Raw genomic sequence first — 17916 nt, 5'->3', positions numbered from 1 at the left:
GATGGCTCAAATTATGAACCAAACACATTGCGATCTTTTATGAGCAGCTTTGATAGACATTTACGTAAAATAAGGTTTGGATGTCAGATTGTTTCAAGCATAGAATTTGTTAAAGCTCGCGAAGTTCTCAAGGCAAAACAGCGAAGTCTTAAAGGCGAGGGTATAGGAAATCTATCTAAAAAAGCAGACCCATTAACTAACATCGAAATAAATAAACTGTGGGAATGTGGTCTGTTAGGGGCACAAACTCCTGAGAGTATATTAAACTCACTTTGGTTATTCAACACGATTTATTTTGGACTGAGGGGTTCAGATGAACACAGATCCATGTCGTGGGCTGACATTTGTTTGCAAACTGATATTACTGGTGTAGAATACTTAACATTTAATGAACGCCAATCAAAAACCAGACAAGGAGTAAACCCAAGGGATGTTCGAGTAGTCAAACCCAAAATGTTGGCAAATACTGACGCGCCGGATCGATGTCCTGTTGCTATATACAAAAAAATATTCAGAAGAAAGACCCGATGATTTTTCAAAACCTGATAATCCATTTTATTTAGCTACATATACCCAGCAACACGCAATGTCCATAAAAGAACAAACCATGTGTATTACATGCTCGACTCGGACAGTTGAATGATGTTCAACGACAGCCACAACGTGACACCGACATCCCTCTAACCGTCTGCATGATGTTGTTCACGAATATTAAAGTCTGTGACATGTATTCTATTGGGGAACAACACAGTCTCTTCTCCAGGAGATACTTTAAGAGTACATGGTTTGTGGCGTTGAAATAGGAATCCATTGGAGCCTCCGGGCAAAATCCAGCACAGATGTTCGCTCGGTATGTTATTGGATGCAGAATAAATTCTCTGTACCATCCCAAATCCCTAAAGTCTACTGTCCACTCCTTCAAACGACAGTATTTTCGCGATTCAGCTGTTTCCATATTTATTGTAGAATTTCCATTACTAGGCACAAATCGCTTCCGCCGATCTCTGTGCAATAAAGAGACATTTACGTCCAGAAAAATCGCCAAAATCGGATTAAGATGTCTTATTTGGTGAGTTGATTTACTGATGGAGACAAACAGTTCTAATGTTGTATTAAACACCTGATCTATAGCCAGATTTGTGACGTCAGCCACGTGTCCTTGTCCTGTATGAAAGGAATTCACCCCTGAAATATCGGAAATACAAATTATGAAAAAAAATAAATAAATAAAGAACATCTGTGAAGTAAGCGTTTATAATAAGCTATGTTCTTTGAAACAATTTTTTCTATATACAGTTTTGACCAATTTATCATGAATTGGCATACATATACTTTAATTGATCCCTTACATTGTTAGAAAGTTAAAAAGAAATATGCAAACGATCTATTCTTCCGTTTTCACTAAATCGGTGGTGCTTAAAGAATAAGAGAGACTATTCGTGAACAATATGTTATGTTTCCAGCAGACAAGGCTTGTAATAATATCGTCTTTGTAAGGCTCATTATTATAACTGTATTTTAGAAGAACTTGGTTTCAATTCCAAATTTGGTAATCCTACTTATACTAGCTGTTCACTTTCTGAGGATGAGATTCTTCAAAATCACATTTCAGTCCTTAATATTTTTAACATTCCAGTCACCAAGGTGAGTTTGATCTACATTCCTAAACTTCATAACAAATCCTTAAAAACAAAGATACATTGAATTACAATTCAGCTGGTTAAGTAAAAGTTTAAAATTAAATTCTGCTATCTACTTATCAAAAACATTTAATATCATAGCTGTGTACACATTTTCCCATTTGACCATTTGTTATGTGAAATTCTTTCGACCATTTCGTTTCCAGTATTGGCTTTTGCATCTTTTTAGAAACTAGAATATTATAATAAAATAACGATTTTTCGAATTCTGGATTTTTATTTTTTCCGTAAAAGTAAAAGTATGGCTTTTGAATATTTGTTTTATTTACAATGTATTAATCTATATTTAGGTTTTTAAATGCCTAATTTTATTATTGGATATTTGCATTATTAAGTAATAACTCTTTGATTCACTGATCTCTTTGATATCATTTATATTTTTCATACCTTCTGTTGTAAACAGATTTTTTTACATATAAAATACCACTTCTTGTTCAACTTTTTTGGTATAGTGGCTTATTGTTATGTTTAAGATGACTGTTTAACCATAAGTTTACTATATTTTCATTTCGCGGTGGTGTTAGAAATTTACTTTTGTTAAAACGACAAAAATATCTTAGTTAAATTTTGGAAATTTATTTAAAATATTGAATTCATATAATATTTCTACCTAGCAGATATTTAAAGTTTATCCCATTAATTTTTAATGAGTTATCTAAAAATTTTACTACGCGTGGATTTTTTTAAGGAAGCTCTAAACACTGCACACTAAAGAGTTCTATTTGTAGAATAGTTTTATTTAGTTAGAGTGATCTGCCCTTAGAAGAAAAAAGAATAAATGGGAATGTACAGTTAATGTTACAATTTCTTATGAATTAAAGTATTCTTAATCTTATGTCAGACCAAGATTAAGTAATTTAATACATTATTTCCATTAATTTTCACGATGTAAGTAAACAACAGTGATTTCTGTTCACAAAAAGTTCATTGTCTTTGAACATTTTTTCTGCAGAAATAAGGCGGGTACCCTATGTTGAAGATGAACTAGATACACTGAATATGTGCACCTTCATATGATATATTTTTCTCAAAGCCCACAAAGCATTTTTCATTAGTGTTTAGAGCTTCCTTAAGCTTGCATTCGATGCAGATAAGACCAAGACCTCCCTCGTTTATTGTAAAAGTGTTCTAACAAGACAGTGCCATAACAAGTTTGATTATTAAGGAGCAAGGAAACAGAAGGCAATAATAAAGGTTGGCGGGAAGTTGTAGTAGAGGCAACTCTCCCAATCCTCTGGCATCTACAGTGAGGTTCAGGTCACATATCTCATACATCTTGATATGATAATTCAACATTGCCTAATAATTATCTACTGTATGAAATACCAATCTATAAGAACTTACTGATCCCTGGACGATATGGCGATGTAATTTGGATAGAGAACAGCTGATGAGTGTGTCCCGTGAAGGCGAGCTCTATTTTGGTCACGTTTCCGTTAATTGGTGCTCTCGATAAATCAAATTCAATGAGACCATCAGAGGTTTCTGTATAAAAAGATGAAACTTGAAACAGTGACACGTTTTATGGTAATCCTCAGCAATTCTGTATCGTGCAATTTTTTTCAATTATTTCTGAAAAATATGAATATATTAAAAGTGAACGTCTTGTCGAAAATGTTGGAATTGCTTAAAGAGAGTACGTAGTTTATTTTCTAGAGAAAAAGTACAATAAGTACACTGTACGGACGAATTTTACAGACGTCCAAAATTTTTCTTTGTGGATGTTGAAATGTCCTACATACAACATTTGTTCAACAAGTTCTGACACTATGCCAGATAAGAACAAAATTTACACGCGCTCTTTTCTTTCCAGCGAGTAAATAAAGTCTACATGCAAATAATAATAAAATCGCCTCAGAGACATGAGGAATGATTATCTGTTATATGATAAGATTTCGGCCATGAAAAATTAAAAAAATAAATAATCTTGAATTATGACTGATAACCTTTTTGATTTTTTTTTCTGTGTATCACTTGTTGATATCCAAGTCCCTTCTTTTGATACAATTCCCATGTACATATCATTGTTAATTCTCTAAGTATTGATATTTATTGGTATAAGTTATCACTCCTCTTATGCAGAAAACACTTTACTTGTTTGTGAAGACAGAAAATACGTTATGTTTACATGTTGGGTGAGCTGAATGAGAGTCATGATTTTTTGAGCTCTGAATTTAAACTAATCTTTTTGTTATAAAACAAACTTTGGAAGATTTGGGAGATTAATCTAATGATATAAGCTGTGTGCTATGAGGCCTAAAACACCTGAAAGTGGTTCCAGTGGTTCCAGTGGAAATAAATTAAAAAAAGGCAAGAAAAGAAAAGAAGGCCCAGATGTGAGCAGTGGAGCGCAACAAAGAAAAGTAAGTGTTATGAGTACGTCTTAAGACAATGTAGACAATGTAGACACACAAAGAATCTCTCACCAGTTATTTTCAACCCCAGTGAACAGTCAGAGTATGCAAAGCAATCAAAATCATACATATCAAATTTCACAAATGTCGCAAATGCCCGTAATGAATTACAGCTTTTCACCCGTAGGACCTGTACCCCCTGTACAACAGGTACAACAGTATCAGGGCGGAATGCAGCCAATTGATTACGGCAGTAAAATAGATAATCTAGCCAAAAACACTTGACAAAGTTTTTCAGAAACTAGATAAACTTGACCAAATTGAATCACAAATCAGCAAATTTGAAGCGACAATGAATACTGTCACAACAGATGTGTTCGAATTAAAAACAAAAATGTCAGAAATAGAAAAAAGCATTACATTCACCAGTGACAAATTAGATGAGAATGAAAAAACATCTAAAGAGATAGTAGCAGAAATGAAGATTTCCAAAAAAAAATGCATGAAAATATAGAAAAAGAGAATGTGGCACTTAAAGAACAAATGGCAACTATTACAAACAAACTGGCCAACCTCAAAGATCAGCAAAATGAATTACAAGCAAGGTCCATGAGGGACAACTTAATATTCCTGGGTATTAATGAACCAAAAGAAGAAAGTGCAGAACAATGTGAACAAGCGTTAAAAGCATTTATGACTGATAAACTTGGAATAACAGATGAAATTCCGTTTCATCGAGTTCACCGCATGAGCCGGAAACAAGAGACAAAATCTCGGGCAGTTGTGGCAAAATTTGTAAACTTTAAGGACCGTGAAAAAGTCCGAAAAACTGCAATCACGGTTATCACTGCCCTTCGGGATCAAGGCGGTCCGGTGTCGCATAATATTTGGTCCGCCTCGTTTAAAGGTCCGGGGGGACCTAATTCGATAACATATAAGGTCCGCCTTTTATAAGAAAAGGTCCGGCCCGTATAAGAAAAGGTCCGCCTAAGTTTAAAGGTCCGGGTGGTGCAAAATGTTTTGATCTTGACTTAAACACATAAAATTAAAGAGAGTTAGTTTACATCATATGAAGAAGAAGGATTTACCCCAGCTGTTGGTTTTTTTTTTTTTTTTTGTACAGTATATCTCTTAGGGCAGGAATTGCTACTCCTTGTTTAGTGTGCTTTTAGCAATGCCGTTTAAGGCAATGATTTTTTTTTAATGTCGCATTTATTGGGCTTGTGTCTGTTTTTCCCTAGCATTTGCTTTGTGTAAATTAGGACGATTAAAGGTGTGAAATCTGCCGGTGTGTATAGGCAATAAAACAATTGGGGGTGTGAAGTATTCGTATACCTGACAGGTACCCGCAGGTAGAGCCCGCGGCAGATAGCAATGGCAATGTAATGGTTACGTGTTTGCTTTAAATCAATAGATATGAATTCTCTATTTTAATAAATTATGCTAAAGAACAAATTATAATTTAAACAATAAAATGCTTTCTTTGGTTATTAGTACGGGAATTAATGTCGAAGCTGTTGCAAGAAAAATACATAACCCGCGTAAGCGGGTTATGTGAATTTTTCTACAATAGCTGCGACCTTAATTCCCGTACTTACAAACAAAGAAAGACATTTTGTTTATATTTATATCTTTTTAAAAAAAAAACATTCAACGTAAATTAAATATGTTAAATATTGTATTATAGATATGTATGTCATTGTATGCATACTTGATGAAACAGCCGTTGCTTAAGAAATCTATGCAGGTGGCTTGCTTAGTGTTGTTTATGGACTGATTAATGGCAATGGTTTTTATAAGAAATAAAGGAAATAATATTCAGTGAATGTAAATATTCTATTATGATATTCAAAATTGTGATTTATATAATTATATATAGTCTATTTTTATTACAATATTTAAAGAAATTTCTTATTGATTTCCAAGTGTAGATTTTAATAGTAAGACCGATAAAAATAAAAGTATGTATATGCTTCCCTTTAGTTTTAACAATTAACTTGTTTTCAGTTTATAATCATATTTTGGCCCTTTATTTGTGGATAGGATTATATATAGCCTAATGTTGTATTCATGATACAGTATGTATAGCACTCTGAATAAAGGGCAATAACTCTTAATTTCAACTGAACAGATTTATAGGGCTTTACAGATAAAACATAAAAAATAAAGGTAAAAATGGATTTTGGTAATTAAGCTTGGTAGATCAAAAATATTTGTCAAACATATTTTATAACCAATACTTTCATTATCAATTCAAAGTAATAAAAATATCTAAAATAAATAATACATGTTCTTACCAAAGACAATGTGTCTGGAGGCTTACTGATGCAGATTTATATATTTACAACAACCACAGGTACTTGTGGACAGGACCCCCCCCCCCCCTTCCAATATGCCCCACAGGTCAAAAAATATTTTTATGTATTTTTTTCATAAATTATTCTTCTAGTACACATTTACAATGTATTCCATAAGAAAAATCCAAAAAATAACGCAGAATTAACGTTTTACTAAAAAATCATACCCGCGGTATTATAAAATATTTTATAATACCGCGGGTATGATTTTTTAGTAAAACGTTAATTCTGCGTTATTTTTTGGATTTTTCTTATGGAATACATTGTAAATGTGTACTAGAAGAATAATTTATGAAAAAAATACATAAAAATATTTTTTTGACCTGTGGGGCATATTGGAAAGGGGGGGGGGGGTCCTGTCCACAAGTACCTGTGACAACAACTTGTCATATGGTAACCCAGCACCTAGTTCAAAATAATATAAAATAGTTCAAGGTGCTGCATACACACTTAAATTTAGTTTTTAACATTCAGATTATTTAAAACCAATAAGTCTTTTAATCAAGCAAAATAATTAACTTATTCAAATCTACGCTTTAGATAAACTTTATATTAGTTTATTTCAAACTGCATGTAAAATGCTAGTTAGCTATTGCAAAATTCACGGGTCGTTAAAGGTTTTTTAAGTCTTATTTTTAAGTCCGAATATTTTAAAAATACACCGCTTACCTACCCTTGATTGAAATTCAGCATGTTCAAAATGCTTATAAATGAAAAATATACTTTTGAAATATACTCTGTTTTATACCCGTGGTTGGAGGTAGAATTTATTTTGTGTGTACAAAAGAGTCTGGCGCAGGTGATTAATGAGGATTAATCTGAGAATTTTTGTGGAAATCTGTAAGAAGAGGTTGTTCTCTAACTGAATCTTGCCTGGGAAAAATGTGTGATGGCTTTGTTTTAATACACATTACGATATTGTGTGGAAAATACCCTCAAATTTGTGGGTAAGTTGAATTTCTCCTGAAATATTTTGTACCCAAGTAATACCATGACTTTTCCCAAGCACATTTCGGATACACAAAGATACGATGAGTTTATTTATATAACAAAATGTTAATAATTATCGTGTTAATCAGCTGCGCCGAAGCGATTTATATGAAATACTTCAAAAAATTATAAATGACCGTCACGTGATCAACAAAGTCATGTGATATCATAACAAATATGTTAATATATAGCCGAGGAAACCTTTTATATAAATTGGAAGTACTAAAGTTCAATACTTATAAATTAAAACCAAAACCGACCTCGCAATGATATATTATGTTTTGAGCGCATTTTAAAGCTTCGGGAAGCCTTGACATAGCTGCATTGTAATTTTTTTGCCAAAAGAAAACAAAAAGAAAGAAAAAAATTACACATTTTACTGTGACTATAGGGGCCCGACTATAGCCAGACTGTGGGATAATCTAGCCTGCTGTATTGCATGACCGATTAAATTTTGAAATCATTATTGTAAAATATTTTCTTTTATTACCGACATGAAGCATTTTGGGCAAAGTTGAATATCCAGTTCTATATATATATACAAGTCATTTATGTATCTCACTCTGTATGAAAGGGGGAAGAGGGAGGGAACATCAGTTGATCCTCTTCCTTTTTGCGTATCAAGGAATATCTATTTTCTACATTAATTTGTGCAATACCCCCCCCCCCCCAACTGCACCCAGAAATATACTGACTAAATGTTTCTGGGGACGTTGTCAAGCGTGCGTTATATTTCCCATTTCAAGCTATATGATATGTACATTTTCGTGTTGTCGACTAGAATCGTTTCAGTCTAATTTTAAATCAAAAATATATTTCTTTTAAAAAGCGCTGATTATTTATTTTATTCATTTATGGAAAGTGGCAATTCACAGTTTTCTGGAGAAAAAAGGTAATTCATGGGTTTTTCCACTTATAAAACTGACTGATCATGAGAGTCCAAGCTCCAGGCAGCTCAGTATTACTTTACGCTACAACTCCATACCAAGTGGTCCTGGAGAATTGACACTGTATGGAGTATGACTGAGAGTCATACTCCATACTCTCCAGGACTACTTTCCCTACGAATAATGATATGGGGTAATACTGAGCTGTCTGGAGCTTGATTGAGAGTGATCTCCCGTGTAGAATTTTCTACGCGGTGAAAACCAATAAAGTGTATTGTTTAGTACCACTAGTCTACACCTGCTTAAGGACATACGCAACGTACCTTACCTACTGATATTTTTTCAAGATATTCTTAATTTGAGATTATAGTGCCATCAGATGTTCATAGACAAAAAAAATCAAAATGCACTACCAGGGGCTTTGAAAAGATATCAATTGATTAAAATTCTTGTATTATTCAAAGAAAAATACACAAAAATTACTAAACATATATTCTAGATGTTTTGTTTATCCAAACTTGTTTGAGAAGAAGTGTACAACAACATATATAGACATTAAAATGTAGCACACAGTTCCTTTAAGTATTGGAACTCGTCATCTCCAGGGAAAAAGACAATAAAGTTCATACTACCTTGCGAATGTCCTTAAGAGTTCTTGAAAAATTCTATAGAAAGCCAGGAACTTTGCCAATGTCCTTTAAATTATCCTTTTCGAAGTCCTCAGTCATTCTCCGTGGTAACCATGGAGGAAATAATACAATCTGTCTCATGTAGTCAAGAAAGAATTTTTGAAGTTCGATTTTCATATGTTGCACATATGTTGTTTCGGATATTACCTAATACAATTTTGAATAATGATTATACAGGCGCGGATCCAGAATTTTTTTTTCCAAGGGGGGGGGGGGGGGTTCCATCCCAGTCAAAAAAAATTCTAACCCGAAAATTTCTTGACAAGCAAAAAAACAAAACAAAACAAAACAATAACAAAAGGAAGAAAAAGAAAAACAAACAAACAAACAACAAAAAACAACAAAAAAACAAAAAACAACGTAAAATCCATTTCCAAAACGTGAAAAACACCTATTTCATGGTGGGGTCCACGTTTTCTAAGGGGATTCAAAGTCATTTTTATTTACTTCAGTATATACTTTTAATAACTCTGCAAATTCCGGGGGGAGGGGGGAGTCCGGACCCCCCAACCCCCCTCTAGATCCGCGCATGTTATATGAATATTTCGGTATTGGCTGGAGAAATTTTCGGTAATACAATGCATCTCAGGTGAGGAAGGGGGGGGGGGGGTGGCAATAACACCTTTATATTTCCATCTGCTCCTTGCGCATCAAGTACATAGTAAATAAACACCAACTTCAATTAATTTAATCTGGTGTATTACAGCTTTCTTTTTACTTGTCACACAAGGCACTTACCACATACATTATGTACGTAGTGTTGATGACCCCCTTTCTTATTTTTACGATTATTTTCCCAATACATCAAACGCAGTATAAAAAAAGGTCCGCACTCTGTTTTTCGGATATCTTACCATTAGAAAGCAAACATTTTGGACAGGGTTTATATGCGTAACATAAAACTACTCAAATTGGCAGGGCAGACCTTATAACGCAGTATAATAAAAAGTCCGCCCTCTGTATTTCAGATTTCTTACTATTACTAGGCGAAAATTTGGAGCATAAAAACTAGAGAAAGAGGCATGGCGGACCTTAAAACGCAGTATAATAAAAGGTCCGCCCTCTATAATTCAGATGTCTTACTGTTAGAAAGCAAACATTTTGGACAGGCTTTATTTAAGTAGAATAAAAACTAGAGAAAGGGGCTTGGCGGATCCTAAAACGCAGTATAATAAAAGGTCCGCCCTCTGTTTTTCAGATATCTTACTATTACAGGGCGAAAGTTTAATTTCGTAGCATAAAAACTAGAGAAAGAGGCAGGGCAAACCTTAATACGCAGAATAATTAAAGTTCCGCCCTCAAATATTTAAGATATCATACTGTTAGAAAGCAAACATTTTGGACAGGGTTTATTTCCGTAACATAAAAACAAGTTAAAATGGCAGGGCGGACCTTAGAACGCAGTATAATAAAAGGTCCGCCCTTTGTATTTCAGATATCATACTATTACAAGGCCAAAATTTTAAACAGGGTTTATTTTCGTAGCATAAAAACTATAGAAAGAGGCAGGGTGGACCTTAAAACGCAGTGTAATAGGTCCGCCCTCCGTATTTCAGATTTCTTACTATTACAGGGCGAAAGTTTATTTTCCCAGCATAAAAACTAGAGAAAGAGGCAGGGCGGACCTTAAAACGCAGAATAATAAAAGGTCCGCCCTCTATATTTCATATATCTTACTATTAGAAAGCAAAAATTTTGGACTGGGTTTATTTCCGTAACATAAAAACTTAAGAAAGAGGCAGGGCGGACCTTAGAACGCAGTTTAATAAAAGGTCCGCTCTCTGTTTTTCAGATATCTTATACAAGGCGAATATTTTGAACAGGGTTTATTAAAATTTTTCGTAGCGTGAAAACTCGTTAAAATGGAGGGCGGACCTTAAAACGCAGTATAATAAAAGGTCCGCCCTCTGTTTTTCTTTTTTCCCAGATACATGTATCTCACTGTTACAAAGCAAAAATTATGAAAATGCTGTAAGTTCCTATTGTTTTTTTTTTCTCTTTGTTGGTTCGTGTGTTTTTCCAGGGTAAAAGATAATTGGGTTTTAAATTTTAGGATGGACGCTAAATTAACTTAGAAAACTCTTGGAATGGCTAATTGTGCATAAAAATTACATATACTACATGTAGTAGTGTACTTTTTTTTTCATTTATATATGCTGACAAAAAGACAAAACTTTAATGTCAATTAATTATATCCATTCTATTGACATTTGCAGGAGATGTGTCTACTGTATTGTATACACTGTATCTATATGCAAACCATAAACATCTGTCTGAACGGACCAAGGATATATATTATTATTTAATTAGTAATTTTGATGACGTGCAACAAGAGAACTATTAACCCCTCCCCCATCACACACACATAAATAAAAAAGAAATAGCCGCTAAAAGTCGTAAAAATTCTAATTTAAACCAAACTCAAAATCAAAATAAATATTAAAAAAAAAACATTAACAAAAGAACACGACTTGGTGGTGTTTTATGAATTTTTATATCGGTCACGATTTCAACAGACACTTTCCTTTTTATTTTAGGGGGAAATACATGTCAAGTTGCTCTGTAAAACCCTTCTGTAAATAGTATGGGTGAATAAGATTCTCCCTAGTAAGAAGGTGGAAAAGGAGAAAATTCTGTGCTGAAGCGTATTTCCTATGGTGGATAATTGAGCCGGGGTTGTTTCTTCCAAGCTCGCTGCATGTCATTTCCGGAATTTTGCATTGCATTTCCGACATTTTTTGTTTTCATTTTTCACATTTTTTCCATTTTCATTTCCGACATTCATTTTTTTTTTTACGTTTCCGGATTTTTTAAGGCCCCTTTCTGGCAATTTAATGTTAACCAAGCAGGCGGAAATAGAATTTTAACAGGACATAAATATTTAATACATTTGTATAACATTTATGTCAAATCCCATTTTTTCGATTAAAAACATTACAATACATGCAACACTAAGTCTAGTAAAAATACAAAGTCTAGTAATAAAATGCCATAAATAATTTCAATAATAAAACATGCAATTTTTGATCACCAAATTGTAATGCCCACTGAATTATATGTGTTTGAAAGCACCGAAAAAAGAATCCCCTCAACTATGATTACTTTATTCTCTCAAACATAGTTTCTGTATGTCAAAAATTCTATCTTAACCTTTCTGATCTCAAATTCAATCTGATTATCTTGATTTGAAAAGATGAACAAAGATTCACAACACTTACATGTGTCCGAGGATAAAATCTTCATAAAATTCTTTTGAATATAAGCAGAACTTATTATTTGGAAGTCAATGAATTATTGCTGATTTATTCTTTAATTTTTTTTTAAGGGAAATTTCAATTCTGTTGTCATTGCCGGAAAAGTACCTTATGATAAATGTCAGAGATGAAAACTTTAAAATATCAGAAATGAAAACTACAAAATGTAGGAAATGAAATGAACAATATTTAAAAATAAAGAAAAAAACATCCGGAAATAAAATCCTATGCTAGGCTCATTTTCCAGAAGGAGGGGGGGGGGTCTTTAAACCCAAGCTCGTTTTTTCGGTGAAAAATATTAATGCGGGAGAAAAGTCGACAACATCGGTACTTTTTAATTAAACTATTTGACATGTATCAGCATAATTTTGCTATACCCAACCCACCAAAAATACAACAAGACCATTTATAATCTTTTCTTTTGGGGGGGGGGGGGGGGTTATTGCTTAAAATGTTTAACTCGATTGACTTTGGTTTGATTTTGCCAATTAATGCACATTTTCCTTAACCAGTGTTAACCCCGGGGTAATATCAAGTAGAATGATATAATCGTTAGTCTTTAACTGGATAAGAAAAGATGGTTATAAAAACACAGGGGATATGCGACTTCAAGTTTCGTCAAGTGAGACAATAGGTCTACCCCCAATACACAGACATGTTGTTTTAACAATTAACAACGAGTATAGGCTAGTGCACCGTAACACAAGTCCCTGTCACAGTGACCCTCCAATTATTTTATAGTTAGCTACAATATGAATCGCAAGAATTATGCATAATGATTATTAATAATGTAACGAATTATCTTTCGAAAGATATGAAAATTCTTTTTGGGAAGTGGAAGTCAAACGTTGTTAGGAAAGAGACTGTAATGAATGGATCATTGTTGGACTTACGAACACTGTATACTGAACAATGTGCCAGTAAAGGTATACGTATTATATAATTATATGTACTTTTTTTTAATTTTGCAATGACAATATTGATATCACTTAAACTACAAAAGACACAAGTCGTACATGATTTTCCCATAAGGTAACTCGATCAACAGATCTTTTGTATTTTTATAGATTTTGTTTTGTGCACTACCTGGGAGGTATGTACTAAGATAAGGAGCTAACATTGCTACCATCAAATTTTGAATAATTTTTTGATAGATAATTTTGAGGTTTTATACTGAAATATTTGATAACATTAAAAATATAATTAATTAAAATTGACAAACGAAATTCAGCAACTAGCGAGATATCGCAAGACTTGATCCTGTTAGTATATATACAATGTACATGCACTTCCCTGGAACTCCATTTTGCTGGGAGGGACACTATTATAACAACTATACCTTAAAAAATTTAAAAAGATTAATTAAGCAAATTAATTTCGAATCAATAAAGGAGAAAAAATCTGCATGTTAAACCGAAGGCGGACCTTTTATTATAGAGGCAGGCCGGACCTTATATGTTATCGTATTAGGTCCCCCCGGACCTTTAAACGAGGCGGACCAAATATTATGCCGGGCGATCAAAGCGACCCAGAATTCAGTGTATTCGAACAATTTCCCAAGGAGATAAACGAAAACCGTAAACTACTGTACCCGCACTACAAAGCAGCTAAACGACAGGGCAAGAGAGCGCAACTGACTATGGATAAACTTTATATTAACGGCGAACGATTTGTGCTGACAGATTATGAACAGGAAAACCCAAACAACGCGCCACACAATCTAGATCAGCGCCTATCTCCAGCGGCCCGTGAATTCCGACCATTCAACAGACGCGGCTCAGTAAGTCAAAGGTGGGATAACCTAGGAGGAAATCTACCACGTGACAATTTAGTGGACATTTATCCAACCGACTCTCTCGATTCTTTCACTGAACATGCTCGCAGACTTAAAATCTTAGGATTAAATGTTTGTGGTCTAAGTAGACGTTTAAATTACCCAGAATTTTCTACATTTATTTCTTCTTATGATATCATGTGTTTTACTGAGACAAAAACGGATGATACTAAACCCATTGATCATACTGATTTTTTCTTTGATGCTAAAAATAGACACGTATTTTCTAACAGACGTTCCGGTGGTATTGTAATTGGATACAAAAAATTTATTAACGATTTTGTAATTATTATTCACACAAATTGTAAGTTTGTTCACTGGTTAAGATTAAATTCTTTTTTAATTAATTCAGATGAAGATTTGATTTTAGGATCAAATTATTCTACAATAGATAATATCTTCACTTTACAATCGTTAATCGAATTATCCTTTTTACTGAAAAAGAAAATGTATTGTGCATTTATAGATTTTAAGGCTGCTTTTGACAATGTATGGAGAATAGGACTATGGCAAAAACTTATTCAAAATGATATTACTGGAAAATGTTTTGATGTGATAGTGAAAATGTACTCTGAAAGTAAATCGAGAATAGCTGTAAATGATATGGTTACTGAATACTTTCCATGCAAAATAGGGATAAGACAAGGGGAAAATCTATCGCCATTTTTATTTGCTTTATTCCTAAATGATGTAGAATCTTTTTTAATTACACATAATAATATTGGAGTCTCAACAATATCATATGAGATTCAACAAGAACTTGGTATTTTGTTAAAGATGTTGGTTATTTTGTATGCAGACGATACAGTTTTACTCTCCGAATCACCTGAAGATTTACAGAATCAATTGCACAGTTTTTCATTGTATTGTGAAAAACGGAAACTTGAAGTTAATATTGAAAAAACAAAAATAATGATTTTTTCAAAGGGACGTACATCACAGAATGTTTTTTATTACAATAACAACGAAATTGAAATTGTCAAACATTTTAAATATCTTGGAGTTATATTCTCATCAACTGGTTCATTTATTAAGGCAAAACAATATGCTACTGAAAGAGCGACTAAAGCTATGTATGGTATTTTGAAAAAAGGTAATCAATTACACCTCTCTCTTGATGATCAATTGTATTTGTTTGATAAGATTGTTGTTCCAATTTTGTTATATGGCTGTGAAGTATGGGGTTATGGTAATGTTGAAATTATAGAAAGAGTACATCTAAAATTCTGTAAAATGCTTTTTCATTTAAAACCAAGTACTCCCAATTTTATGATATATGGTGAATTAGGGAGAGTACCTTTAACTGTACATATCAAAACAAGAATTATTGCATACTGGTCAAAAATTTTAAGTGGAAAACAATCAAAATATTGCAATTTAATGTACAAATTACTCCGTGCTAAATTTGACAAAGGAAATGAATGTAAATGGTTAAAGAATTTGAAATCAATTTTAGATGATTGTGGATACAGTAATATATGGAATCAGAACCAATTATTCAATAGTACTTGGCTAATTAAAAGTTTGAAACAAAAATTACGAGATCAATTTCAACAAAATTGGGAATAAAACTGCAATAATTCTTCAAAAGGTATGATATATAATCTATTTACAAATTTAAAATTTGGATGCCAATTTTAAGTAGATAGCGTCTTAAGTAATCATAAGAAACAAATTTTAGCTAGATTCAGAACATCAAATCATAAACTACCGACTGAAACGGGAAGATGGGAAGGTACTGAAAGAGTTAATAGAATATGTCTTTTATGTGAAAATGATGTAGGTGACGAATTTCACTATATTTTATGCTGTAACAAGTTAAAAGATGAAAGAAAATTGTATATTCCCAAATATTATGTTACAAGACCAAATGTTATCAAGTTTAATGAATTGTTCTCTTCCAAAAATGTTAAGCTATTAAGTAAACTTTGCTCGTTTATAAAAATTGTAAACGAGAGAGTCAAACCTCCTGGTTAATAACATTTATATATATAGAAATATGATGCAATTATAAAAATTATTATAAATCATTATTACATTCACAGTAGTAGCGCAATGATTAAGAGTCCTTCGGCAAACGCAGGCTAAATTACCTGTCTTTATCGATATTTACCTGTCTTTTGCGATTTTAAATTAAGGCCTCTGTATGCTTGGGTCTTGCGTCTTTTTTCAGTATATAAGAGTAACAAAAAAGATTGAATGCGTTCAGTCAGAAAAAAGAAATTTAAAATTCACTGTATCATTTACATTACTAATAAACTTTCAGAAAATGAAACTCTTAAGGTACACCACTAATTTAACTGCGGAAGTGAGTTTGGAAATCACAAATGCACAAGTGCACATTAACGACTTTTAGATATAATCTACATATTTTATCATTTTGGAACTAACATTATCGTGTAATATGATAAATCTCGATCTTATCTACATATATAAAATCAATTTTCTCCAAAGTTCTGTGATATTTTTTTCTATTTACTTTAATTGCATATTGTTTCCCTTCATGTCAACAGAATTTCAATACTTTGATATTCGCAATAGTTATTTGTTGAACGTTCATTATTTACAAAAAAAAAAAAAAAAAAAACCTTTTATGCAGAAGCAATCCACTGACTACAAAATTATGATGGTTACATTTATTTTAAAGAATACACTTCTTATTTCGAAAATTTTCTTTTCTTCTTGTTAGTTTGATTTTATGTTAATGATTGTTCTATTTTTCATGTAGGGAAAGGGGAAGAGGTACACAGAGTGTTTGCATTGAATTATTTGTGCATTCTTAATGAAAAATTAAACGATGAAATTCAATTAGCTTTATCAGGATATGAAAAATTAATTGCTTGTCATAAATAAGTTTCGTATGTATATTCATTACTTTCTGTTAATTGTTTAAAATATTTCATTTTGATTAACGAAATACTGAATGTTACTTTCTGTTAATTTTTAAAACATATAGTTAATTTTAACGAGGTATTGAATGATTTATCTTAATATTTATTTTTATAGGACTTTTATTTTTCAATGTTTGAATTACATGTACTACTTTAAAACATTTAAAATGTATATAGGAAAATAAAGTTTAAATCGCAAAATCTATATAAGTGTGCTTTCTAAAAAGAAAGGGCAATATTAGAAAATGCTTTATAGCGCAAAACAAGCAAACAAAATTTGAAAATGATGTATATAACTTACGAGACTCCGGATCATAGAACTGCACCTTTGGATCACGGTCAGAATACATACGCAGATCATCTTGTTTTTCTTCCATCTGAAGAAAAAGCTGTAGCACATACGATGAGATGGGCCGAGTTATGGGTCTGCGCCCTCCGGGGTCAACGCCCAGATTCTGAAAGAATTCAGAAGTCAAGTGAGGTGGGACAAACGCCCCCATTCCAAGATCAGTGGTGAACACAACCACGTACAACCAAATGCCAAGTGTTCTCATAATTTTGTAAGTGTTCCAGAGCATGTCAAAGCTTTATATACCAGGACCTATATATGTCGGTACCATGTCATTGTGGTTTTGCTATAGGAATTCATATTTAAATGTTTATCATGCACCAATTTGATTTTTGTTTCCAAAAAATTATCAAATACATGTGAAAATAGTTCAATTTTAGTAGTGATTAATATTTAGCACAATTTAGTTTTTCGTAACTGTAGAAAATATTATATAGCATTACGAGATGTTTGATAATGGTAAATTATTTTTGAAATGTTCTTATATACGCTTCAGTGTATTTTTGAGCTTCTTTACATAGCTTGATTTTAATTGTTAATAGTCTTGTTACATTTTGCACCTTGTGACAAAATCAACTGAAATCCAGACAAATGCCAGTTAGATCTGGAAA

At 32.6% G+C, this 17916-nt stretch overlaps 1 protein-coding gene across 1 annotated transcript; it reads right to left on the bottom strand.

Moving 5' to 3' along the window:
• Positions 1-528: 528 nt before the first annotated feature.
• Positions 529-17477, bottom strand: LOC133200915 (uncharacterized). The gene is made up of 3 exons (XM_061336729.1): positions 17258-17477; positions 3045-3185; positions 529-1185 (listed from the first exon to the last, which is right to left on the bottom strand). Exons 1-3 carry the CDS (start codon positions 17454-17456, stop codon positions 647-649), a joined length of 879 nt encoding a protein of 292 aa, XP_061192713.1. The 5' UTR covers positions 17457-17477; the 3' UTR covers positions 529-646.
• Positions 17478-17916: the final 439 nt, after the last annotated feature.

This window comes from Saccostrea echinata, unplaced genomic scaffold, assembly GCF_033153115.1.
Source record: "Saccostrea echinata isolate AGI-Se365-2 ecotype Australia unplaced genomic scaffold, CSIRO_AGI_Sech_v1 ptg000041l, whole genome shotgun sequence".
NCBI classification, from domain to species: Eukaryota; Metazoa; Mollusca; class Bivalvia; order Ostreida; family Ostreidae; genus Saccostrea; species Saccostrea echinata.
Note: the sequence above shows the minus strand (reverse complement) of the source record. Positions and strands in the feature narration are given on the sequence as shown.

Coding starts and splice junctions, on each gene's coding strand:
- LOC133200915 (XM_061336729.1), bottom strand. CDS start 17,456: ATGGGGGCGTTTGTCCCACCTCACTTGACTTCTGAATTCTTTCAGAAT. Junction 3,186..17,257: donor GTTCTATGATCCGGAGTCTC/GTAAGTTATATA, acceptor CTTTTTATACAG/AAACCTCTGATGGTCTCATT. Junction 1,186..3,044: donor GCCATATCGTCCAGGGATCA/GTAAGTTCTTAT, acceptor CCGATATTTCAG/GGGTGAATTCCTTTCATACA.